The sequence below is a fragment of the Chelmon rostratus genome, chromosome 12 (assembly GCF_017976325.1).
Source record: "Chelmon rostratus isolate fCheRos1 chromosome 12, fCheRos1.pri, whole genome shotgun sequence".
Classification (NCBI taxonomy): domain Eukaryota; kingdom Metazoa; phylum Chordata; class Actinopteri; order Chaetodontiformes; family Chaetodontidae; genus Chelmon; species Chelmon rostratus.
In genome coordinates, this window is record NC_055669.1 from 26,695,771 (window position 1) to 26,723,134 (window position 27,364).

General features: G+C 46.0%; 1 protein-coding gene across 4 annotated transcripts; it reads left to right on the forward strand.

Moving 5' to 3' along the window:
- The first annotated feature begins 2,641 nt into the window (after positions 1 to 2,641).
- Positions 2,642 to 24,549, forward strand: smg7 (SMG7 nonsense mediated mRNA decay factor). Of its 4 annotated transcripts, none has more exons than XM_041949746.1 (23): positions 2,642 to 2,733; positions 3,675 to 3,706; positions 6,519 to 6,636; positions 6,747 to 6,879; positions 7,798 to 7,969; positions 8,075 to 8,146; positions 9,605 to 9,755; positions 9,978 to 10,113; positions 10,324 to 10,486; positions 11,574 to 11,733; positions 11,850 to 11,920; positions 12,612 to 12,672; positions 12,772 to 12,891; positions 13,839 to 14,262; positions 14,379 to 14,520; positions 15,327 to 15,742; positions 16,470 to 16,838; positions 17,530 to 17,679; positions 19,584 to 19,670; positions 20,025 to 20,175; positions 20,272 to 20,442; positions 21,190 to 21,350; positions 21,544 to 24,549. In XM_041949746.1, the coding sequence occupies exons 1-23, from the start codon at positions 2,708 to 2,710 to the stop codon at positions 21,655 to 21,657; spliced, it is 3,600 nt and encodes a 1,199-aa protein (XP_041805680.1). In that variant the 5' UTR covers positions 2,642 to 2,707; the 3' UTR covers positions 21,658 to 24,549. The 4 variants fall into 4 exon arrangements, with proteins under 4 accessions (XP_041805680.1, XP_041805681.1, XP_041805678.1 ...); XM_041949747.1 differs by having other exon boundaries at positions 16,473 to 16,838; XM_041949744.1 differs by lacking the exon at positions 17,530 to 17,679.
- Positions 24,550 to 27,364: the final 2,815 nt, after the last annotated feature.

Sequence of the window (27,364 nt, forward strand, 5' to 3'; positions counted from 1 at the left end):
CGCAGAGAGAGGCGAGGCTGGTGTGTCTGCGGCAGGAAGCAGCGTCAGCCTGTTAAAGAGACACTGACACACTCACAGCATCACACAGATGACTAACCCTCACTGCAGGTCTGGATGCTGTTTGTGTGGTAGAAATATATTCTCATTTATTGTCCTTTTACACAGTCAATCAGCTGTTTGGGAGTCTGGCTTGTATTAAATATATCCTGCTGCTTCCCACCTCTGGAACTTTTTTTTTATAAAGCTACTACCACTGACGGCGCTGCATGTATACCTGTGTGCAAATACTCTCAATTTTACAGCTGCTACTGTAAACCATTGGTTTGCAAGGATTTCCACACATACAGATCTCCAACAGAGCAAAAGCAGCAGCAGCTCAGAGGCCTGAACGCTTCACATTAACCGAGTCTGAGATGTGTGTGACAAAATATACAAAACTAACACAGAAACAGAGCACAGCCTCAGTCCTTCAGGGAGTCCTGCTCCATTATCTGATCCAAGTCACTATGTCACGATTTACTTTTAAAACCTTTATTATTTCCGTTTTGTGTTCACATATGATGATTTGCAGAACTGGAGGAAGAACTGGGGGTCAACAGGGGACAGCAGCTCACCTTTACCTTTGGGCCCTGAAGCAGCTTAATGAGGCTAGAACGACTACTTTGATTAAATATGTTTTTGGTTCTTGATCAAGAAAAGCTGATGTTTACAGTATTTGTTTTGAAATCAAAAATCAGAGACGTTGGTGACAAACACAGTAAAAGTAGATCAATACTGCAGAAACCTTACAAAGTACCTCCAACAGGTTCACCGTTCTAAACGTGTGGACAGACAGTGGCTGATCTGCAGCAGAGACACAAGCTGCTGTCTCTTCACTTGTGTCTGTAGAATCATTTTCTCTTTTCTTTCTGCCTGTTTGATGCTCAGCTGAGGACATCATGAAGTGGGACAGCGTGAGGAAAAAACAGGTGATTCAGATCATCATGGTGTTTCTGTCCTGAGTGGGTGTACACAACCATGAGGGGGCGCCACAGAGGGCCAAACTGTTGTTCTGATGTAAAAACCCAAAAACAGCTGGTAGCTGCACACAGCTGAGTTCCACTGTAGCTGCTGTATACTCCACATTTATTACTCAGTATTTCCTCACAACACACACACACACACACACACACACACAGTGTATTATTATTGACATGAGTGACACATTTAGATCGTCAGTCCATGATGAGGTCTGAAGAAAGGGAGTCATTCATAGTGACCCTCACTGATAATGTGCGGAGTTAACTGGACCTCAAAGTGATCAAAAGAAGAGTTCAGTTCAATGATGGAAACAGTACAGTATGTAGAAAACATTAGTTAAGTATGGTATATGCACAAAACGTATTATTTTGGTATTTTCACTATTCTTTTTTCCTGCAGTTTAGAAACATTTTGAGAGGATTTCTGGAGAAAGATGAATTATTTCCAGTGTTTCAGTATCTGTGTGAAAATCAGGAGCTCATCACTGAAACATGGAGCTTCAGGTACGTCGCCATCATACTCGCACCTGTTTATTATGGCGCATAGTTAGGATTAATCAATTCATGTTTCAAAATATTAGGACATTTCACTTCTCAAAGTGTGAATTTCTCTTGATGTATCAGCATTTTTCTAGCATTAGGAGATAAAGATGATCTTTTCATGACTGTTGGTTGAAATTTCTTCAAACATTACAGTTTTTTTTAAAACTCTTTTGCCGTTAATCTGACTTTAATCTGTTTTTCCTTAAAGTGAAACAACGAAACAGTACAGCCAGCACATAATAGTATTTGTAATTTAAGTATGACAGGGATGAGTGGCAGGTGGAATGATGAATGATGAATCTTAATGATGTGTAAAGTCCTCTGGACCGTCACTGCTCAGGACCTGGATGGCCTGGAGGAAGGAACTCCTCCTCATCCTCTCTGTTTTGGCCTTCAGACAGCGGTGAAGCCTCCTGACCTCGGCACACAGTCTGTTGTTGGCCTGATCGGGTTCTTTAATGATCCTCGCGGCCCTCGTCCTGCACCTCCTGCTGCATGCTTTCAGTTTGTCAGATGACATGCGATGGTGCTTTCAGCTGACAGCACCACCCTCCGCAGGGCCAGGTGGTCACGGCCATGCCAGGATGCCCAGACTACAACTCGTGACATTTCAAATTACCAATTATAATATTTATTTAGTTATTTCAGCCTTCCCTGATAATTTCATACTGATTATCCATTTTTCAATACATGTAGTGTTGTGATCAATATTTTCTCTCCCATACACACAATCATACATATACACAACTGATTTCCACTAAAACACACTCATGTAAATCACAGTCACTTCATGATGTTTATTATTTGGAATTATTGTGACTATTGTTTCATTATCATTGGTTTTGTTTTATATCTGTTTCATTCAGTCCATCATTTGTCTGTCTGTCAGATTTTACCTTAGCCAGACAAAAGGGTCTTTTATGTCATTGTATTTATTTTATTTTTGCCATTGTTATGATAACATTACCAATACTAATATCATTACTACTGTTATTACTGACATTACAACCGCCCCCCCGCCGCCGCCGCCGCCGCCGCCCCACCCCCAGTCCGGGCCTCTGTGGGTCAGACAGGAACAATATGGCGCCGGGAGGAGCGTTAGCTTCTCGACCAGTCGTTGTCTGAAAGACCGGCGATCCGGCAGGATGAACCTCTGCGCCCAATATCTACGGTGAGCTCGGTGTGCTGTCATCTGTCCGTTCACCCAGCGCTGGAGCCGTCGCTGGGAACGAACATTTTCCATCCAACGGGTCAATTGTTTTGTTCGGTTGCTAACGCTAAAGCTAGCATGGCTGGTTTTGGGGACCACCCCCTTAGCAAAATGTTGGCGCTAGCTAGCTCCACATATCAACAAACAATCGATGCTACCGCCAGCCGTCACCTTAACTCAAATTCAGTCAAATGTGTGGTATGTTTTATACAAGTTGGCGTAGTTTTAGGTAGATTTAATATTTATCGTCCGTCGTTGGTGTGAATTTAAGGCTAGATTTGCCCTTACCCGCCACAGAGAGATGTGTAACTCAGTGTGTTTTTGCTAGTTAGCTTTAGCTTGCTAGTGTCTTTCTGCGTACGTCAGGTAAGCATTAGAGAACTGATGCTTTTCCATATTAAATGTGATTTGGGTTAATTGGCATCAGTCTCTTTCATCTTTAGTTACCGCTTAATTGATATTTAGCCACGTTTTAAAGGGTTTCTGTGATTTTGATAAACATCGATCAGTGAATTAGCAGTGAGTGGTTCGTGTTCAGACGTAGCTACGTTAGCTCACGGGTCTGTAACGAAGGTTTGTTTGTATATATTTCGTCGCATTTCTGAGTCTGAGAGTAGTCTGAGCTCCATGTCACCACAGTTCCCTCTAGTAGACATTTGATATGATCTGTTAAATGTTTTATTGAAGTCTCAGCGGATCGTGAGGTACGTGTAGCATCATAGTCAGGTTGTCAGGTTTCTATCTGTCATTAGCTATTAGCTTGGCTAGATAGAAGGAAGTGCTGTATGTTACTGATGCTGTTAGTCTGTATAAGGTGAAGTGCTGTCATGTTGTGTGTGTTTATATGTGTGTATCTCTGACGGACGTGTCTAACCTCCTCCTTTCTGTTTACATCCGAGCAGACAGGCAGAGGCCCTGAAGGCTGACATGACAGGTAGGTTTGCACCATCACCTCAAACATTTTACTCAGTGAATGTACCTGCACAGTCTATATCTGCACTCTGCAGGGATGGATACCTGCAATCATACAAGCTGCTTCGTTATTCACATGCAGGCAAATTATGCGTCTGGACTTGTGAGTTGTAATCCTCATCAGTGCAGAGTAGAGAAACTTGTTGAGTACCGGCTCATTTTTTCTCATTGAACAGAATGTGGAACCCTGTCAAGCATTGAAAGTTGGTACCACATGCTTGGTCAGACTCTCAGCCTTGTTTATGTAGTGTTGGTTCACCTTTTTACTCAATTGAATCAACATCCACAAATTAGATGAAGCTGTGTTTGCAGAGAGTAAAGAATGATGACACAGTCTGAATCCATTTCAAAGTGTGAATGCCCAGGTGAGCACAGGTACTTTAAAATCAATGCTGGGCAGTTTGTCAGCCTGAGATGCCGTCTAAGTGACGGACAGTAGAAAGTGATTTCCATGTGTCTCGTATTGTCCTTTTTTCCGTGAATGATGCATGACATTGTTTATTAGAATAAAAAACAGAAACATGTATTTGTACATGCACAGAGACGGAGTTGGCTGTTAACATACAGGACATTATACTCAGCTGATTTATTGGCGAAAGCTCATACATGATGCCATGTTTTGACCTTTTAACCTGAAGTTCTGCTTCAGGCGAACGTCCGTGTGAACATAAGACTGCAAGGCTGCATATACAGACAAAAACAGTTCCACCTGCGATTCAGAGGTCACCTGATACAGAATAACACAATCCCTGAAACATTTTACTGTGCTCAGAAAAAACGCTGTGTTTTCAAGAAGTTAAACTTCAACCAGACAGTGAAAAAAGCCCTTCACCAGGATCAGAGTTAAGCTTGGAGCCTGAGCTCGTTCTTTCTTCTTTTGCTGTTCAATTCATATTTTATACATAGACATTAGTTACCTGACAGCATGAGGATGTGTTTGCTGTATGATGGATGCAGGTGTTTTGCTGTATTTGATATGTTTGATATGCAGCAGTGTGTTGTTATCTCATGTGGGATGAGGCGAGCTCGCGTTTTACTGGATTGTTACTGGACCAAAGCGTCGTTCTCTTGTCTGGCTGTTGGTGTAAAAACATTGAGCAGTGATCCGTTTGAGAAGTTTGAATTCTTATAAAGCGAACTTTTTCCATCTTTACATCTGTGGTTGTTAATCAACATAAGAGCTTCCTCAGCTGGACAACTGATTGAAAAATAATTGGAAACCTATTTTTGCAATCAATAAGTCATTTTTCAAGTAGGTGTTTTCAGCCTTGCAGTTCCTGCTTTGTGAGTATTTGCTGGCTTTTGACTGCTGGTTGGAAAGTGTTCAGTGATTAATTGGTTAAACTGTTCAGCACCTGTATTCATTTGAGCTGTTGATTAAGTGTGACTTTTTGGCTCATTGGCTCCTCCTGCCGTCCTGCTAACAGTAGCTTAGACAGCAGACCAGTGGATTGATTTGTTTTCTCACTGTTTGGCACTCTTTAAATTTACTTATTTTTACCACCTTGTGTGATTTTTGGAACAGAGCTGGACACCAGCCAGAGTGTCTGCTAGAGGAAACCACATTCAGCCTGCGGGCCTGAGCGCTCTGTGATGGTTTGGGCTTTGATGTGAACTTTTTTCTGGAGGGCTGTCTGACACACCTGACACTGATTAAACGGATTTGCAGTTTAAACAGAAAGACGAGCATGATTCATAGAGTCATGGCAGCTGCGGCATCAAACTTCCCAAATACTCATTAAAACTGTGGCTTCAGTTGCAGGTTTGTGTTTTTCTGGTCAAATTAATGCAGAACAGTCAGTCTCAAAAACATGACAGATTAGTCACATGACTCAGTACAGGTCAATGGAAACAACAAAGTTCTGTGTAGTTTGTGTGTGTCGCACAATAGGAGAATACTAACACCTAACACACATGATCTGTTGACAATAATTAATAATAATGATTAATAATCAACAGTTTGGTTGATCAGTTATTATTCCATCGTATATTGTAATTTTTCTGTTTTTACACTTGTTCTTTTGACAGTAAGCAACTGTGCTACACATTTTAAAGCTCCTAACACTACAACCCCATTGATTGATCAGTTTACGATTAAAAATAATCCTCATTTGAAGGAGGCGTTCTCAGCTCGACCGTCAGTCTACAACCTTTACGGTTTTATTTTGGCTGCTTGTTGTCAGCAGATACAAGCAGTGAACTCAACATTAACATATCATCACCTTTTCAGTTGATATGTTGAACATGTCAGCAAACAGTTTCGTATTCCCACATCCAGTAATGATCAGTGATTTGGAGGATTCTTCACGACCAGAGACGCCTGATGATTTTCATTTCCTACATGGTTATTGTATTGATACACATTAACTCATTAACTAGTGAACTAATTACATTGACTCAAAAATAAATATCAGTTAAATTTCATAGTTTGAAGTTTTTAGTTAGCAGTGCTGAGATGAGACTTCAGCTTCAGTATTAACAATAAGAACAATTTTAAAAACATTTTACTTTGTGAATACTTTTCTTCTATATATACTTTTTATTTCACCACATCAGGAAGTCTGTGATCACAGAATAAATTGGCAAGATGATGATTTTGACATTTGATGTCGGCTTTCAGTCCTCGACAGTTTCTGATATTTCGTGTTATGGACACGTTTCGTCAAGTTTCCAAATGTGTTGAGGTTCAGTCTTGAGGTCTCGATTGTCCCGTCTCGCTTTCCACCGCACAAATCCTCCAGCTGGTTTACATCTGTTTCCTCTCTGTGCCTTAGATTCAAAGCTGGGGGCAGCAGAGGTGTGGACGTCTCGGCAGGCCCTGCAGGACCTGTACCAGAAGATGCTGGTCACTGACCTGGAGTATGCCCTGGACAAGAAGGTGGAGCAAGACCTGTAAGCTGCTCCACCTCCATCACAGGCCATACGTCACTGTCAGACATGGAAGAACTAAAATCACTTGTCAGTCATGTTGGTCTTGATGGTGTTTTTCCATCTGCCTGCAGGTGGAATCATGCTTTTAAGAACCAGATCACCACACTGCAGAGCCAGGCCAAGAACCGAGCCAACCCCAACCGCAGCGAGGTCCAGGCCAACCTGTCGCTGTTTCTGGAGGCTGCTAGTGGCTTCTACACGCAGGTAAGGTTCAGGAGCAGGTGTCGCTCAGGGAGAACCAGCAGAGCGGCAGTTTGAGGTTCAGCAGGGGTTTGGTATTGATCAGTTCTGGTTCTGGTCATTTAATCTAGTCCTTTCTGAATCCTCATCATGATTCTTGTCCAATTTATTTCACAAAATCAAATATATTGAGGTAAAAACCACTTGAAGTTTTCTGGAAGCAGTAAACTGTCGACAGTGTTGAAGCATTTGGAATCGAAGTCCTTTACAACAAACCTCGATGACGTTCACTGACTCTGTGAAAAGAGCTCCCTGACAGCAGCTGGGGGAGAACATGCCATGATGTTCCTTCTGTTAAAGGTCAGCATTAGTTGATTGTGATACATAACAGCTGGAAAAACAGGATGCTTCCTAACAGCTGCTGCAGGAAATACTTTACATTTTAGAAGTGAGAAAAGGTGAAAATAAGGTTTATCTGTAAAAGATGAGGTGTGACAGAACTTACCTGGATGATGATCAGTTATCTTTTTGTTTTAATGATCAAAGGCAGCGATGAGTAAAATGTGATTCTCCAGTGTGAACTCATGAATGCTGTTTCCCAAACTGCTGCACAGATGTTTGTTTTGATGACAGAGCAGTTTCAGACGGAAGATAAAGTCCCCCATCGCAACTTATGCTGAATAAAATCCTGCTTCACAACATTGATGTAAACTGTCTGTGGGATGAAATACCCAGACAGGAAGATCTCCTGGTATCCAGCACATAACCCCCCCCCCCAGATCACAGTGTTCCTCATACAAACAGTAGAAATCCATCAAAGCCACAAATCCAACCTGATCGTTGTTTTACGACGATGCCCAGGACACCCACAGACAGGCGGGGTGTGTTTGAGTCTGTCCCACCGCTCCCTCTGGATAAATGCTGTGAACTCCCGCTCTTCAGTTACTGCAGGAGCTGTGCACCGTGTTCAACGTGGACCTGCCGTGTCGCGTCAAGTCGTCTCAGCTCGGCATCATCAGCAATAAGCAGAGCAGCACCAGCGCCATCGTCACCCCGCAGCCCAGCTCCTGCTCCTACATCTGCCAGCACTGCCTCGTCCACCTCGGAGACATCGGTGAGAACATCCGCTGCCCCTCCTGTTACAGCTCAGTGTCCGCAGAGCCAGCCGTGGAGGGATCGAGCGTCTGGTCCTTATTTTATCCACGTTTCTGTCTTTCAGCACGTTACCGTAACCAGACCAGCCAGGCAGAGTCTTACTACCGACACGCAGCTCAGCTGGTCCCATCAAACGGTGAGTCTGCTCGCTGCTCTGCAGACGGGGTGACGTGTCTCTTTAGTTTGTGTTAGAACTGTTGCTGTTGGATGGAAACTGCATTTAAAAGCAGGCCTCCCCTGCTTCCAGTCTTTATGCTAAGCTCGGCCATCGTAATATTTAAGTGTCTCGTGCATCACTTTTAATTTCCTCGTTAATGAAAGATGCTATTCAAATAAAAAAGCCTTGCTCTGCCCTAAAATCTGATCCATTCAAATGATTTCAATGATCTGATGATGTTCACCCCCCTGAATATGTACCTGCCTCCAAATGTTCTTCAACTTAACTTTGACAGAACAGAAATTCTTTTTCTTTTAAGATGTTATGATTCCGTGATGCACATTCACCAAAACTTAACTACCGTATATTCTGCACTGTAAGGCGCACCAGATAATAAGGTGCATAGAAAGAAACTACCGTACTGTGGTGTCTGGGGTTGAGTTATGCATCCACTAGATGGATCTGCGCTAAAGGCGATGTCAAAACAGTCAGATAAGTCTGTCAGTCAAACTTTATTAATAGAAAACAAACCAGCGTTGTGACAACTCCGTTCACTCCCAAAACAAGTTAGTGCACTCAAAAAAACGGACGAAAAAGTGCAAAGCAATAACAATATGACAATAACTCAATGATGTTCAAACATTAATGTCTATATGCACCATGTCCATTTGTAAACACGTAAAAGAAACACGTAAAGTTCACTTTTTTGGTTCATTCCTCAAATCCGTCGAATTCTTCTTCTTCAGTGTCCAACTTGAACAGTTGGGTGAGTATGGCATCCGACTTCACCGGCTCCGTCTCGTCAAAGTCGTCACTATTTGAGTCAGTTTTTTGTTCATTATTTGAACTTTGTCTTCTTCACTTGGCGCAGGTCATCTTGTTGCTTCCTCCACTTCCGTACCATTGATTTGTTAAAGTTGAATTCTCTCGCTGCAGCTCTATTCCCATGTTCCACTGCGTGACTGATAGCCTTAAGTCTGACCTTGAACAGGTGCTATTTGGGGGTCTTTATACACACACAAATGATGTTGGACTGGAATGTCCTTTACACTTTTACCGCTGTTACTTCAGCCACGCCCCCTGACTACGGTAGCCATAATTAACCAATATTGATCCATATAAAAGGCGCATCGGATTATGAGGCGCACTGTCGGTTTTTGAGAAAATGAAAGGCTTTTAGGTGCCTTATAGTGCAGAAAATACAGTAGATTGATTCCTGAAATGTTAAATTCAGCGTAAATATCTGGATTATTTTTGAGCTCTGTGTGAAATCACTGCTTCCTCTAACTACTCAACACTGCAAAAAATTAGACCCTTCCTTCAGCCTGGAGAAAATTCAAACATTCCAGCAGGTAAAACAGCCCTCAGGTTTCCATCAGTAGCTTCATTAGTCTGTTCCTGCGTATATGATGTGATGTTCCTCTGTGTCTCCTGCAGGTCAGCCGTACAACCAGCTGGCCATCCTGGCCTCCTCTAAAGGAGACCACCTCACCACCATCTTCTACTACTGCCGCAGCATCGCAGTCAAGTTCCCCTTCCCAGCAGCCTCCACCAACCTGCAGAAGGCCCTGTCCAAGGCTCTGGAGAGGTAACACCAGGCAGTAAACACAGCCCACAAAGTGTCGCAGTTTTCTTTAAATACTCACTTTAAATCAAAGAAAAATGACTTAACAGTGAAAAGGGATTTCTGCTGAATGGATTCGTTTGATAAACAGTCTGAAACTTTGCTTCATTTTTCAAACTTTTCTGTGTACACTCTGATGTTTTTCCTCTGTATAACATCCTCTGTTCTCCTGCTGTGTTCCTGCAGCCGCGATGAAGTCAAAACCAAATGGAGCGTGTCAGATTTCATCAGGGCCTTCATCAAGTTTCATGGTCACGTCTACCTGAGCAAGAGTCTGGACAAACTGGACGCTCTCAGGGAGAAACTGGAGGAGCAGTTTCAGGTGAAACAAAACACGTTTTCCAGAGTTCAGCACTTCGTCAATTCTGCCTGTTTTTGGATGTCTGCTGTGTGATTTTAAACAGATTTTAAAGTCATTGTGTGTGTGTGTGTGTCTGTGTGTGTCTGTGTGTGTCTGTGTGTGTCTGTGTGTGTCTGTGTGTGTGTGTGTGTGTCTGTCTGTGTGTCTGTGTGTGTGTGCGCGCGCGCGCAGAGGCTGATCTTGCAGAAAGCCTTCAGCTCTCAGCAGCTGGTCCACATCACTGTCATCAACCTGTTTGAGCTGCACCACCTCAGAGACCTGACAGCTGACGGCAGCGAGCAGAGCTACAGCAGCGAGCAGCAGATCAGCTGGTTCCAGCTGCTCGGACTCTTCAGTAAGAGCCACATACACACTGACACTGTCTGTGCGAATAACGCTCCTGTCCATACCGTCAGTACTCGTGCAGTAGACTCACGCTGAGATTAATAGAAGTCTCCACAGAGACAGAGGATGTGCCAAACCAACAGCTCCATCCATCTTTATTCATGTAAACAGACTGAAACTGCTTTAAGTAAGTAATAATGTCAGACGAGATGTCCACCATCTGGAATTAATGGCCTCCCCAAACCGTGATGATGGACACCTGGTTGGCTGTCCTGCTTGCACTGTGGTCGCCTGCCAAAGAAAAAAAATTAAGACCATAATTAAAAGACCAGACTAAATACTTGATATATTTTCATGCATTCTGCAATCACAATCTAAAGTTTCTCACAAGCCATAACTCAGTTTCCATGGTAACACCTGAGGACTCCTTTGACTAATAATCGTTACCATCCCATAATCTTCTTATGCAATGGAAACATTGTTCACGACTCCAGGAAACAGGACGAACCGTAGATACGACTCAGCAGCACGAGATATTTGTCGTCCGTTCAGCTCACAGAACGTTTGGTTTAGCTGTTAGCCTGAGAGCTAGCGTTATGCTAACAAGATTCGCTGATGTGATACAAAGGGTCCGTCCATTCAGAGGGTTTTCCTGCTAACTGGGTGTGAAATGACTTGATCTGACTGCAGGTTTGACAGAGCTGCATAAACAAGAGGATGATCCACTGCTGTTAGATATGCTTTGTTTTTATCTGTTTCTTATCTCATGTATTAGTCCAGTCTTAGTCTCAGTCGTGGTGATGATCCACTTGTTGTTACTGCTACTAGCTAACTATTCAGACCGACACTAACGTTGCTCGTACTCCTGCTGGTGTAGTTTATCATTTCTGACAGCTAACATGTTGACATGTAGACTGACTGAAACGTGTGTTTGTGTTGACATTCATGAAGACACAGATGTCGAGTCGAGAGCTTCACGCTGTCCATCGCACCACGTAGACTCAGCGGTGTCGGATGTCCTTCCTGCTGTGTTGAGGGCTGACGTGAAGCTTTCTGATGGTTGTCTGCTCATGGTGTTTGACTTCCTGTCTCCTCAGTGTCCTTCCTGGGTGTCATGTGCAGCCGTGCTCTGCTCAACAATAACAGAGGGGAGGAGATCATGGGCGAGTGTCCTCTGCCGGCCATTAAAGTTTCTCTGGACTGGCTCAAACTGAGACCTAGTGTCTTCCACGAGGCCGCTGTGGACAAGAGGCAGTAGTAAGCTTTCTGTCCTTTTGTCTTTTCATCAACGCTGACTTGTCTTTCTGCTGTTTAGTAAATGTCTGTTTGATTAGCTCTTAACAAGAAGTTCAACTCCTCTTCCTGTCTCTCAGCATCTGGCCCTGGCTGGTCTCCATACTCAACAGTTTCCAGCCCAAGGAGGACAATGTGTCCTGTTCCTCAGGTAGGACACCCGCTGATATTGATTCTTTATTTAGTTCAGTGATCGATGTGAGCTCTGATCTGAGTTACAGTCAGTCAGGTTTGAGAAGAGCGGAACCAGTGATTCTGTTGTTTATGACATGATGCAGGTGTTTCATCACCTCAGAAAAAAAGCTGCCTGCAGCATCTCTTCCCAGGAAGCTTTTCACAAATCAGCTCATCTGCTTCCATCTTCAGCCCTCCAGACCAGTATTCTGGGGATCTCCTTTCAGAGTGTGGGTGGTGAAGTGGAACTTCCCAGAGATGGCCGAGCTGTTCTTCCTCGTTAGCGTTGCTACTGTTTATGTTTTTGCCTCCTCTGACTCTCTGTGATCTCAGCCAATCATAAAATCCACCTGTTGTCATGGGAACTGCACAATCATCCTGTCACACATCCACCCAGCCTTATTTCTGACCAGATGGTGGCAGTCATACACAAGGAAGAAGAGCTTTAATGGAGTCCTACAGCGTGTTCAGACTTCTCCTCATCAGTGAGGACGTGGTCGAAGCTTTGACAACACAATGTTTTAGCTCTCAAAGTACCTTTGAGCTCTGTTGTTACTGATTGTGACTTTGAAGATGTCATGTCACCACCACATTCACTGTGTGCGAGTGTTTGTAAGTCAGATGTTTTCTAGCTGTTGTAGCTGAGGGTGTGTTTGTTTTCTCCTCAGTGATGCCCCTGCCAGAGGAGTTTGAGTTGCAAGGTTTCTTGGCGCTGCGGCCCGCTCTGAGGTACTGCCCTCCTGTGTTCAGTGGTGGGATAAATGTTGAGCTGTTGGCTGCTGAACCAGTCAGTCTTTCCATGTTTTGATGTTGGGTTTGGTGTTTCAGGTCCTTGGACTTCACTAAAGGTCATCAGGGCATACTGGTGGACAGGGACGGCCTGCCGCTCCACACTCGCCATCAGAGACTTGTCGGTCTGGGCAAATGGGTGGCCGACAACCAGCCGGGGTGAGTGTTCATCTGCGCTGTCGCTGCGTCTGTTTCGCACATGAAACAATCAAACCGATTTACTTGTTGACTTTGTGGAGCAGAGTCTAAACACTGTGGGCTGATCTACAGAGAAAATGGTGCTTTTATTGAATATGCAGCCCCCGTCCATGCGTGTCCTCAGCTCCTGCACAGGCCAGGAGAGGAGAGCCGGATCGGTGATCAATGAATCGAGAAGTTGGGAAGTTGGCTTACAGGAAATCATTCAGCAGCTGTTGTGATAATTGATCCATTGTTTGTTTGAGTCACGTTTTAAGCAAAAAACATTTGTCTGGTTGCAGCTTTTCCAGTGAGGATTTACTGCTTTTCGCAGAAAGCTGAGTCTGAGTTAAAGCTGTTGGTTGGTCATTTGAAGACGTCAGCTTGGACTCTGGGAAATTATAATGGACATTATTCACTCATTGTTGAACATTTTATAAAGAAAATGATTAATTGAGTGAGAGATAATTAGCAGGGGACATCAGGACAGAGCAGATGGTCCAGCAGGTGGAGACACTGAGTCTCTACAATCCTGAGCTGTGTTAATGCTGCTGAAGGCTCACTGTAAAGATATCTCTGTGCCTGAAAACGTCCAGTGTTTATGAGCACGAAACAACTCCTCACCTCCAAACCTGTTAGTCCTGCTCCAGGTTTCATGCTCTCTCTTGACAAGTCAGCTGAAGTCTCAACTTTCCAGTAGATCAATGCAGGGTGACGAGGAAGTGGAGAAAAGGGGAGATAATGAAATAACAGTGTCATTGTAAGGTGCACAGTCAGATAGTTTGTCTTCCACGAGCTGTTTGAAGTAATTTCATGGTCATCTGCCTTTAAAGCTCCACTGAGAACCTCTCAGAGTCTGAGTGAGTCTCTGCAGAGCTCAGGAGACCATGGCAGCACATCAGTACATCATCTGTGTCTCCTCTCTGCAGACTGATCCAGTGCAGAGTGAATGAGGACGGCCTCCTCGTCTTTCTCACTGACATTCCAGAGCAGGCCATCGAGGAGCCGCAGGAGAAGGAGGCGCCGGTGCTACAGGAGTCCTCCAACGGCGAGCAGATGCCCAACGACGGCGGAAACTCTGGCCTGAAGTCGGTGCTGTCGGCGGGGAAGACGCAGAGCTCGTGGCCCGATGGCAGCGACCGGCCCGTCGTCACCTTCAAGGAGAACATCAAACCCAGAGAACAGAGCCGCGAGCCGACACGAAACCATCACCTGAAAGACAGCGGCAAGGAGCGCCGCGACTTCGCCAAAGGCAACGGGTCGGCCGGGAAAGGAGAGCTGAAGCGGGACGGGAAGAGGAAGAGCGAGCTGAAAAAAGCCGGTCATGAGAAAACAACTGATGCTGGAAAACAGGTGCAGACATCTGAGCTGCAGCTTCAGCACTGACAGAGCCGCTCAGCTGAATATTATTATGAGGAGTAGTGATGAAGCAGCCGATGACGATGTTGGTCTCGTTTTCTCTCGTTCAGGTGAAGGCGCAGACGGAGCTGAGGAAGACTCCGGTGTCTGAGGCGAAGAAGACTCCTGTCACTCAGACTCAAGCCGCAGGCTCCTCCCAGTTTATTCCCATCCATCACCCTGGAGCCTTCCCACCACTGCCCAGCAGACCTGGTACACACACACACACACACACACACACACACACACGCACGCAAAATTGAATAATCAGCCATTTGTTGCAGGTCAGTTTGCACCAAAGGCTTCTATCTAAAACGCAGCCTGATTTCTAATTAGCTACGCTGAAATTGTCCCTCTGAAGCGTCACAGATCTCAACCCGTCCTCTAACTCGTGCTTCTCTTTGGAGATTAATAAAGTATCTATCTGTCTAACCATGATGCACCTCTGCCCTTCACAGACCTTCCTCTATGCAGAAGCACCACATTTCCACCAACTTCACTCTTGTATTAATATGTACTAATGTAATGTTTTTAAAGTGGCGTTAATATCATTTTCCTTTGCACCTAAAATCTTCAGCATCATTCAGAAATGAGTCTGCCTTCAGTCTTTTCTAAGAGCTGCAGTAAACAATTCCATTTTAGCCTTTTGTGGTAAAGCAGTCAGACTGGTGTTACTGCAGCCTCCTGCCACTGATGCTGCCTGTGAACACAACACACGTCTGTTAAAATATGATCAATACACGGTGACACCATCGATGTTGGTGAAAGCAACGATGGAGTTTTGTCCATCCTATAACAAAGGAAATTGTGAACCATGAGGAGCTTTAAGCTGACGATCGAGTGTGTGCGCTGCTGGGCTTGATGACCAGCAGCCACCTGATCAGTGAATAAAAGGCTGTTTTTGGACTGAAATGGATCGGCCTGTCAGTGATCCAGATGTGCACTGTGGCTGAAAACACTCCAGTGGCCTTGTGTTGTGTCTGTCAGTCTCAGTTCTGCTCCTGATTGGTTCCTTGCAGGTTTCCCTCCCTCGGCCTATGTGATCCCTCCGCCGGTGGCGTTCCCAGGTCTTCAGGTGAATCCGGGCTTCTCCTTCTCCACCGGCGTGTCCGTCCCCGGACCTTTCCTCCAGCCAGGCGTCCACACCCAGAGCGGCACCCAGGCCGGGAAGCAGTCCCACATTCCCTACAGTCAGCAGAGGCCCTCTGGTCCTGGTCCAGGTCAGGGACCAGGATCCTCGGGCCAGGGCTCGGGACCCATGAACCAGGGGCCCTCCCAGGGCCAGCAGCCCCCGACCCAGCCGTCCTCCCAGCAGGCCTTGCAACAGTCGGTCCAGCTGCAGGTGCAGGCGTTGAGCCAGCAGCAGTCTCCCACCAAACCGGTCCAGCAGGTCGGGATGGGGAAGAGTCCACCTCACCACCCGGGGCTGCAGCAGGTCAGTGTCTGTTGATTTTCCTCTCATGCTACATATGGACCCGACAACTGCCATCAATTACAGTGTCGAGGCGGTGTGTGTGATGCCTGGTGGGCAAAACTCAGGGCATCAAAGTCAACGAAGCACACAGGTTGTTCCTGTTGACGCACAGTAACAGTAAATCTGAAACTATGACAAAAGTAAGACAGATTAAGACGAAATATTCTTATTTTATTATTGTTAGTAAATCCAATGGTCAGAGCCACACTGACAGTGTCATAGTGCGTCTCTCAGTACTGTCTGACTTCCTGTTTGTGACCCATTGGTTCTTACCGAAGAAGAATCTTTAAAGACAGAGTGCAGGACGGTGTGTGTGGGACTGAGTCAGATAAACTACAGTGTGTGTGTTCATAGTGATGAAGGAACATGTCAACAGACCAACAGTGAGGCTCACTGATGTGTTTGAGCTTTATGGCTCAGAGGAAGAAGATCTATGAGGCTGTGATGCACACAGAACTGTTAGCAATTAGCAGTTAGCGTTCACAGCTGGTTTGAGTCTGGCTGTGAGGTTTGTAGACAAGAAGAAAAAAAGAATATCAGCAGATTTTTCGTCTCAAAGTCTTTTAGGCGAGTGTGTGAACACAGACGGCTTTCAGACTTCAAAAACACTTTGAACTGTTCCTCCAGACGGCCTCAGACACAGACAGATGAGAGATGATGGTGCCTCTTGTTGTGTGTCTGGTCTCAGCAGTACATGCAGGTTCAGGATCAGCCGGCTCAGATGTGGAACCAGGCTCAGGCTGCTCTGCAGAAGATTTCTCCCATGCAGATGTCCATGAAGCAGCCTCAGCAGCAGCAGCAGGCCTTCTACATGGCGGCACAGGATCCTCTCAAACTGTACGAGCACCAGCTGCAGCCCCCCGCCCAGCCTCAACTCTCCAACCTGGACAAGAAGATCAAGTACCCCAACGTCAAGATGCAGGACTTCTACTGGGAGCCGTCGTACAGGATAGGGGAGGGTCTGGCTGTGATGGCAGACAGGATGAAGAGGCCTCCGCCAGGTGGTATCTGTCCTGAGCAGGACCCCTCCGCCGGGCCCCGGGGACCCCCATTTGAGGTGAGGAGGTCTCAGGTGACAGTGAACGAGGGGGGAGGTGGTCCTGTCCTGCTGCTTTTCTGTCTCTGTGCCTCTTTTACTTGCAGTGTTTAGTTTAATTAATTTGAACAAATTGATGTGATTCATTTTTGTTTAAACCTCACATCCCTGAAACCAGCTGGGCTTCCTGCAGTGCTCTGGATTCCCCTCAGGTTATAAGTGGTCGCATCATGTGGCAGCAGATCCCCTCAGATGTTCCTGTCCAAGGTCGATCTGAAGGGGTCAGCTTTAGCGGTCTGTTAGGTGTCACTGCGACCAGACATTCACAGTTTAATGAAACGGTTGGAGAGGAAGCGTGTGTATAGACTGAAGCAGAGAGGTGAAACTGAAGCTTTTATTTGGAAATGCTTCATTATATTTCAGGTAATTCTGTGGTTCATCAGTGAAGTTTCTGAGCTGCAGTGTGAGCTAACAGAACCATGATGCACGCAGTGAAGATGAAGAGGTTTCAGACTCCACAGCTTGTTCTGACTGTTTCACTCTCTGCTGTCCTCTGTGATGTTGAACTGCCTCTGATCTGATCTGTGTTTAGTTTGCAAACTTCTGTAGCTTTTAGCTAACTTTCCTTCTTTCCACCTCTGTCTTACCGGCTTGCCTTCTTTCTTTTCTTTCTTCCTCTTCTTCCTGTTGTTCTTGCTTCATCTCTCACTAGGACAACAAGAGCTCGCCTCTTCTACCTCCTGACCTGTTAAAAACTCTAGCAGATTTTGAGGAGGAGGAAGAGCTCGTCTTTACTAAGCCTCCTGATTTCTTCCAGGCCTTGGCTGGCCCTCTTAGCACTGCTCCTGGACCAAACATATTTGTATGTAGCCCTGTCTTCTGCTTCCACCCACCCGCCCCCCCAGTATTGAGCCCCATCCATCCAGACCTAAAGCCTCACTCTGCCCATCATGTCCCATCTCTTCACTGAATAGAGCTGCTGTCCTTCACATCTTGTGATATTAGTTGTTGTGTAGAATAATCATGATGTTGTCAAAAAAATCTACATTTTCAGGCAAGATCTTTAAAAATGATAAAACAAAATTCAGTCCAACGTGAAGCTTCGCTGTGTTTTAACTGAGAGGATTCGGTGGGATTTTCTTTCCCTGGAAGTAAAAAAGTGGATTTTGATTTGAAAGCTTTTGGTGCTTTCTGCCAGTTTTTATCTCCTGCCTCTTGACTTGATTTAAGAATGAAAAGTCACACAGTCTGTGACCACGTCAGAGGAGAGGTGGTGTGAAGATTTATTACCGTCGGTAATCCTTCAGATTGTGGCTTTAATTGCATGTTGAGTGTCTTTAAATGTCTCCTGGAAAGCAAAGAGATTTAAAAGGAACTAAAACAGACAAAAGACAAGAAGGTCAAACAGCTGCAAATCAAAGAAGAGAATAAGAACTGGATCTGATGAGGATGGGTTAGTCCAGGGGTCGGCAACCTTTACCACTCAAAGAGCCATTTGGACCCGTTTCCCACAGTAAAGAAAACACTGGGAGCCACAAACCCCCTAAACCCCTAAAATAACGCTGCATATAATGTGTTTTTTTTTTTTACGTACAAACAAGCGATAATGTGCTGCATTTATGAAATAACTGAACGACTGCAGAGAAAACAAAATGACATTTCTGCGTGCAACAATAACATTTTGAAGTCCGACAAAAAGACGTTGGGTTGAAGGTACTTTCCAGTAAAATTCTCAATGTCTATTGGAGTCCTTCTTGCATTTATGAAAAAAAACACCAAACTTAAATTCTCCACCGGCAGCAAGGTAAAAATACCGTCCACTCTCTGCGTGCCGTCAGTCTTTTACTGACGCGTGCAGTCAGCTGTCAACCTGAATAATAAAAGGACTATTTCACTGAACGATGAAAAATATGAATATATGCTCAATAATAGGCAATTAAAATATTAATCAAACGTGGTTAATGTGATTTCTGCTCCTGAACCTCGGATCGTAAACTGTCATCTGTGAGCGTGAGCGATTTGTTTAAAAACGAACGAACTAAAATAAAATACTTTTTAGTTAAATGCTCATTCATTATTTTCGGGAGCCGCATCAGAGGGATGAAAGAGCCACATGCGGCTCCGGAGCCGCGAGTTGCCGACCCCTGGGTTAGTCGCTGAAGAACAGGCTGTTTTATTTTGAAAACTGATGTCAGTCCTGTGACTGATTTCCTGTTGCCTCTGACTTCCTCGACCTGCTCTGTGCAGTTTGATGCGCCTTCGCTCAGAGAGGCTAAGCGCATATTGAAAAGCGTCATGGCGTGTCTGGAGTTCGATCACAGCCACTCATGTAGCAGCCGGAACGTGACGCAGACGTGAGCGGTGGAGTCAAGCTGAAGGGACCCTTGGTGGTCTTCAGCGCTTAGTTTAGTCACCACAGATTCTTCTGCTTTAACATCAATATTTCCAAATCTAGATTTAGAATAAGTTCTCCTCGAGCAGCTGCTCCACAGTAAAAGTCCTCCAGCTTTAGAGGCTTTGGACACGTTCAGCTGGAGGGTTTTACTGTGAGGCAGCTGCAGGCACTCTGATGTGTTTGGCTTCGTCTGGATTACTGACTGTAGCTCCATAAATCTGAATCTAGATGAGACTGAAACCAACCACAGCACAGGTGATGAAAAGATAAATAGACCAGCTCGGCTCTACGGCATGTTTGTGGTGGACGTGTGTGTGATGTATCGGCTGCTGTCTGTCGGTCCTCATCTCATCTGTCCTTCGTCTCTGCAGCTGCCAAACCAGACCAGGATGGAGAGTGGCCCCGAGGTCGTCAGCCAACCGTCTTCTCTCTTGCCTATATCTGGCTTCCCCATGCAGGTCAGACCCACCATCTGAAAAGTTCCTCTGTAAGAGGGAAAAATAGTATTATCTTCTAAAAGATGACCAGGTGTGAAGCACTGACCTGGTATCAGTGTTAAACCAGTGAGCCGTGAGCCTCTCTGGGATCATTCTTTATGTGTCAGGCAACATCAGGCTCGTCTTCACCCGTGCTTTCCTAACGCTGACGAGGTGGTTTACCTCTGGAACTGACTCCGGCTGCACACACATCACATACTACACACATAGGATTGAATAGATCAGTATGTGATCGGTGAATCTTCATCTATGATCAGGGATCATTCAGTGCCGGATCGATCAGAGCTGAAATGTCTTCATGTGTTCTGTGTTCAGGAGTATAACCAGAACAGCATCTTCAGTCAGGCCTACGGCAAGAACCTGCCACCCAGCACCAGGCCTGACGCTCCCATGATGCACCAGGAGCCGTCCCTCTACTCCCTGTTTGAAGGGACTCCCTGGTCCCCCTCCCTCCCTGCCAGCTCAGGTAGGTCACACCTGTGAAGATGGAAGTGGACTCAGGTTATATGTGGTACCAAACAGAAGCATGACTCTGATGTGTGAACTTTATTCTGATTGGCAGATCACTCCACCCCGGCCAGCCAATCCCCTCACTCCTCCAACCCCAGCAGCCTGCCGTCCTCCCCCCCGACCCACAATCATGGAGCCATGCCCTTCTCTAACTTTGGGCCCATAGGCACTCCGGACAGCCGGGACCGCAGGGTGGTGGACCGCTGGAAGGCTGACAAGACTGGTGAGGGAGGAATGGGGTTCAGAGGGTTCAGGGGTTTCAGGGGGTTTCAGGGGGTTTCAGGGGGTTCACGGGGTTCAGGGGGTTCAGAGGGTTCAGGGGGTTCAGAGGGTTCAGGGGTTTCAGAGGGTTCAGAGGGTTCAGGGGTTTCAGAGGGTTCAGGGGGTTCAGGGTTTCAGGGGGTTCAGGGGGACAGTTTAGATGTTTGTTCACTTCAGGCTCTCAGATTAAAAATCAATAAGTTGGAATATTTGTGTGAAGATGCTTCTGGTGAAGCGGGACAGATTCTCATAGTTCAGTCAGAATCACTGGTGAATACTTCCTGTCAATAGTTCTGTTTCCATGGTTACAGTGTCAACGTGAACTGCTAATTCAGCATGACTTTTCATGGTGTAAAATTATACTTCCTGCTTGGTCATCCAAAGCATTATGGGAAACGTACACCATGATGCTAAATAGAAGTGAGAGAATAACAGCAGATCCAGGACCGTGCACAGTCTGTATTTTCTACAGAGCTGAGACTCAGACCGCATCATGAACGTGGTCCTTTTGTTCCTGGAACAGCAACACGTTCACATCTGTTCATTCATATAATGTCTTGAAATCGTGGACAGAGAACTGACGCTGACAGTGTTCCTGTAACAGAAGACGTCTGCTGGTTTTGCTAAAATGACCTTCAGATCAAAGCGTGTAATGGACTGTGATCTTTCCTCTCAGATGTTGACATGTGGTTGGTGTACTGTCTTTTAGGCACGGTCGGCGGGTTCGGTCTGGACTACCTGCCCGCCGCAGCGTCCTCTGCAGCTTCGGACACCAGCTGGCACCAGGCCGGACCGGCCGGCAGCTCCTGGACCAGTCAGGAGTCTCCAATGGAGGAATCGTCCTCCACCGTGCTGCTCGACAGCCTCAAGGTCCGCCAGCATCCTCGCAGACCGTTACAGACGGCTTCAGTTTGACAGTTCTGAGAGTCCAGATGTTTGAACTTGATGAATGAAATTATACTTAAAGATTCAGGACATCAATGAAATATTTAGACCAAGTTCTGATCAAATAGAAAGAAAAGACAGGATTAGCATCGTGCTAACAGTTTGCTCTCCTCTGCAGTCCATCTGGTCGAGCTCCATGATGCAGCCGGGCCCGTCGGCCCTGGAGCAGCTCCTCCTGCAGCAGAAACAGAAGCAGCAGCGAGGTCACGGCGCCATGAACCCGCCTCACTGAACGGCAGGCCGAGGCGGCGCTTTGTGTCCGGACGTCAGCGAAACCACCACCAGGAGAAATGGGAGGAAAAAAACAAAAGTTTGACGAAGACGAGCTCCAACTAAAATGGAAAATTAAACCGGTGAGAAACGGTGGAGGCTGGGGAGGCCACACGACCCCCCGACGAGGCTGAAACACCACCCCACCCCCCTCGACTGTCGAGGAGCGGTGACGCCCCTCCTGGACCGGAGGGCGAGGGATCTCTTCAAACGCGGTGCCACGCGCCATGCTACCGCCGGGTTTCCTTCAACCCGCGGAAATCTGAACAATGAGGAACATAACCCCCCCACCACCACTGCCCCCCCGGTTTTGGACAGACGCCACATCTCCACAGCTCCTCTCATCTGGAAGAACGTCTTCTTTCCTCCTGGACATCTGCTCGGCTCGGTCGGAGTGCCTGTTTTTAGCGTCTCCGCCGCCGCAGACTGAAGCAGGAGAGTCTGAGTGAGGGAGCGAGGATGGTGTGGTGGTCGGGTTTGGGTGGGGAGGTCAGGTGAAGCACCGGGGGTCAAAAAAGACTGGACTTTCTGATCTCTCATTCATTTTCATTACTGTGGAGGAGGAGGAGGAGGAGGAAGGCTCGCTGTAGTTTAGTGGTTGAATGAAGGAAGGAAAGGAGGACGTTGGGGATGGGACAGCTATATAAATATATAAATAAATATATATTGCCATAGTTGGACTTTGAACGGGCCTCGTCTCTTCGCCGCGTTGTGAGGATGAGGACCGGACGCTGCTTTGTGAAGCCAGGTGCGTGACGTCACCTGGGAGGAAGAGCCCGGAAGCCCGACGACGGGACGCCCTCGTGGTGCCAGTAAACATCACAGGAAAGAAGAAGTACGAGGGAGGGGGGGCTAAGAACACAACGACCCGGCACACTTAGGGGTAGTATTACCGTTAGCTTCAAGAGATTGCAGATATTAACAAAAAAAGCTGTATTTTGTGATTTGTTCGTAGCAGTTTTAGCTTCACGCCCTCTGAGGTGAATACAGGTATGTCTATTAGCTTCCTGCTTGAATATTTTCGGGCTTCTCTTCCTCTCTGGCCTCTTCTTCCTGTTATTTCTTTACTTAATGAAGAAAAAAAAAACAAAAGATGTAACCCTGCTCGCTTACTTAACCTGCATTTACTGTTTCTTTTTTTTCATGTTCTGCCTTTTTACTAGTTTTAAGCAGCTCTGTCGGCTCCTCTGTGCCTGCTCACTGTCCCGTAACTACTGACTGCTGTGAAGGTTAGCACAGGGCCACAGACAGACAGACAGACAGGTAGACAGAAAGGTGAACTCAGGTCGGTGGCTCCGCCTGAATGTTTCCCCACTATCTTTTCTTCAATAACCGCGACTGCAGCTCGACCCTGTACAGCAGATTTTTTATGAATCGTAGCGTCTGCAGACTCTGAAGCTCTGTTTTTATTGGACCTGTAACTGAAGCCCGTTTCCAGCCTGAAAGGAACCAAACAGGAACCAAACTCAGGAACTGAAAGCCCCCAGACCACACACACACACTCTGTCCTCGTGTTCTTCAGGCTGCAGTTAACTCATTTTTTTCGAATTGTAATTGATTCATACTTTGGTTTATAAAATGTCCAGAAAATTCCCAGGTGACGTCTTCAGAAGGCTCCGTAGCTCAAACATCCTCAGTTCGGATCAAGGAAAGAAAACCGCGATATTTCTGTTGAGAAGCTGAACCTGTCGCCTGATAATCGATGGTTCTGCTCGTTAACTCTCTGTTGAGCGACTCGTCGGCTAATCGACTCGTAGCTTCATTTTAGTCAAGTGGTTTTTACCAACGAGAGGCTGCAAACAGGAACTGTTGGGTTTTTGTTTGGTGAACTGATGATCGTTCACGTTCAGCCCTGCGTTTTGTTTGAAAGGCGACGGGCAGAGGCACTTGTCTAGTTTTCCAGGTCTTTATTTCTGCTTTAATGTAACACTCAGCAACAACAGACCGAACCCTGATGGTTCCCGGGCGACCTCGCAAAGACTTTTTTTAGGTCCAGGAACTGAACAGGAAGTTTGAGTTCCCTGAAAAGGTTCCTGAGTTGCTGAAACGTTCCTGTGGTGGAAACGGGCTAGAAGAGTTCCGTTGGGTTTGGGGGGTTTTATTTCTGTGGTCTCACCCTTGTAGAGCATTTACAAGCCGTCAGTCCTGGTTGTTTTAGAGCCAATCAGAAAGCAGCGAGTGACAGCTGACCAATCAGGCCGCTTAGAGGCTCCAACATCCCCCCATAGGCTTCAGGCTTAGCAGGATGTGACGGTTTAGACTGCAGCACTGTACCTTCCTGTCCAGTTTAAACCAGCAGAACGCTGTTTTTCTACCTTCAAAGTGAGACACAAACGCTCATCGTTCAGTTCCAAGAGATTCAAAAAATAAAAGCCTGTTTTTATTTTCCCCTCGCGGGAGTTTTATTAAAGCAGACTTCAAAGAGACGTGTCTATTTTCCGTGTGATTGTGCTTTTCATGTTGCATTTACAAAATGTATTTGAAAAATAATAAAGATAAAATATTAATGAATGTGAGGACGAATTTGGCCAGAAGCATTGAGGAGAGGGAAAAGCTCCAGTTTTCATGTTGAAGCTGACCACGTGGACCCGAGCTGGTTACTGGTTCTGCTTGCCTTTTGTTTTTGGAGTAAGAACTAAACGGATCAACCCGATGCGTTTGTCGACGACATTCCACTCTGGATGTTTGGGAGGTTTCAGGGCGCCGGGTCCTCATTGGTTGGAGCTCTGACGGAGAGTTTGTGACAGGAAACATCAGACCTGAGCTTTGACTTGTGAGGTGTTTTGTGTTTCTGTCTCTCTGTAGACTTTCAGAACTGGTGGAATCAGCCTTTAAATAAACGTTCAGATGTTCTCCCTCCACACTGTGTCCACGTCTCTTTGTCCTCGCTGTCGTTTGCAGTCTGTGCTGGAAGAGGTGTTCAGATCCTTTACTGTAATAAAGGTAATTCCTCCCAGGTGGTGGACACGCAGCACATTGGACCCCCAAATACTCCAAAACAGAAACTGTTTGAGGTACTCTGACAGTACTCAGATCCTTTCCTCAAGTAAAAGCACTATTTTTACAGTCCTGCACTCTGACAGTAATCCCTCACACTCATGTTGATTCAGTTGTACCTGTTGGGAGGAGAAACACACTCTCATCAGTGCGTACAGTTTGGTGACATCACCTCTCACCTGAGGTGAGGTCCAATCAGACGGCGTGACTTGGCCCGCAGAGACTCTTATTTACCTGGATCTGTCAGTTTCCTTCCACCGGTGGACCGCTGCTGGCATCATGTCAGAGTTCCAACATGTGACAATCAACCAGAATCTGCCCGGCGACAGCTGACTAACGGTCCCTTTGACACCTGTCCGTTCATGTTAATTAATGTGTATTGATGAATATTTCACATCTATCCTGTTGAATCGTGGACGCTGTAGCATCACCATGTTTGACATATTCACGGATTGGAACACCCACACGGATGAGTTTTAATTATTTTGGCTGATTCGACACTTCAGGTTCGAGTCACATTACGTTTCCATTCCAAGAATCAGACGTCACACACTCTTTCTCTGTGTGTGTGTTTTTTGGCTGCCTTCCCATCAGATAAGACGCCTCCTGTCTTCAAAGAGACCACAGGAGCTGATGAGAAAAACCTCGAGCCGCGTTCAGCTGCTCTGCTGACACTCTTCTATAGAGAAACCGTTCAACAGTTTTTGTACGGCAGTTTTTCATCGTGTCTACGGACCACAGTCACTGAAGTCAGTCTGACACCTCGACAAAAACCTCTCGACGTGTTTTGCAGTCTGAATGTTCCCAGTGGAGGAGAACTGGCTCCGGTTTCAGGTCTCCTAAACCTCACAGGCTGAGACCATCAGTCCTGAAGGGTCTTAAAAAAGAAGGTTCACAGACTCAGAACAGAACCAGAGACTTGGAAACGTTTCCAGGTTAAAGAAACACAGAGACGTGACTTTTGGAGGTCTCTGTCCCCAGAAGGGTCCTCGAGTCAGGCACCACAGGGACCATATTCACCAACATCCTCCCAGCTGCTCAGAGCCTCGGCCTCATCAACGTCTGGGAAACAGAAAACCCATTTTACTGGAACCATCCAGTCCCAGCAGGGATGATGGTTTACATCAGCTCCATGTGCCCACATGTCATGTTACGTTTGACATACGAGGATCAGCTGATATTAAATGAAACAGTGTCGGAAGTCACTGACTGAGAGCGGAGGTCTGAAGGTTGCTGTATTGCATTTGTCATGGGGTTCAGAGCTGTGAGTCCATGCTCGACTGGTATCAGAGAGCACAGCCTTATTTTATATGTTCATGTATTTGTAGATTAATCAGAATAAAACTGTGCTGCTTTGTTTTTGGATGAATCTTGTCTCCAATAACAGATTCCTACAGTTTGACTTCACTTCCAACAGAAGGCTCATCTCGAGCGCTGCTGTTTCCTCCATAAATATCAGATGTTATCTGACCTGAAACACTGAAAATAATTAAACAGTAAGAAACTGAAAATAATTAACTGATGAGGACAAACTGCTGCTCAGATTTCTCTCTTCAGACAGACATCATGACATGTCCTGAGGGACAGTCATGATTTCATTATTCAGACTTTTCTGTTAGAAACACGTCACTCTAGTTTTGTTATATATCAATTCTTGATGAAATATTAAACTTTTTGTCTCCAAACAAAAACACTTGCTGCTATAATATGATGTTGTGATGAATCTGAAAATGTTTCATTACATTAACTGGTCAGAACAACAGGTTTCCAGGAGATCCAGGAGACAGACAGGAAACCAAAGGAAGGGACACGAGGGTCTCTGTCTGAAACCAAAAGCCGGCCCCACCTGTTCTTTTTACATTTATACAGTTTGTCCTCATCACAGCAGCTTGTCTTCATCACAGCAGTTTGTCCTCAAGGCAGCAGTTTGTCCTCATCACAGCAGCTTGTCTTCATCACAGCAGTTTGTCCTTGTGGTAGCAGTTTGTCCTTGTGGTAGCAGTTTGTCCTCACGGCGGCAGTTTGTCCTCATGGTGGCAGTTTGTCCTCAAGGCAGCAGTTTGTCCTCATCACAGCAGTTTCTCTTCATTGCAGCAGTTTGTCCTCATGGTGGCAGTTTGTCTTCATCGCAGCAGTTTGTCCTCATGGTGGCAGTTTGTCCTCATGGCAGCAGTTTGTCTTCATTGCAGCAGTTTGTCCTCATGGCGGCAGTTTGTCTTCATGGCAGCAGTTTGTCCTCATCGCAGCAGTTTGTCTTCATCGCAGCAGTTTGTCTTCATTGCAGCAGTTTGTCCTCATGGTGGCAGTTTGTCTTCATCGCAGCAGTTTTTCCTCATGGTGGCAGTTTGTCCTCATGGCAGCAGTTTGTCTTCATTGCAGCAGTTTGTCCTCATGGCGGCAGTTTGTCCTCATGGCGTCAGTTTGTGCAGCAGTTTGTCCTCATCGCAGCAGTTTGTCTTCATCGCAGCAGTTTGTGCAGCAGTTTGTCCTCATCGCAGCAGTTTGTCTTCATCGCAGCAGTTTGTGCAGCAGTTTGTCCTCATGGCTGCAGTTTGTCTTCATGGCAGCAGTTTGTCCTCATGGCAGCAGTTTGTCCTCATTGCAGCAGTTTGTCCTCATCGCAGCAGTTTGTCTTCATCGCAGCAGTTTGTGCAGCAGTTTGTCTTCATCGC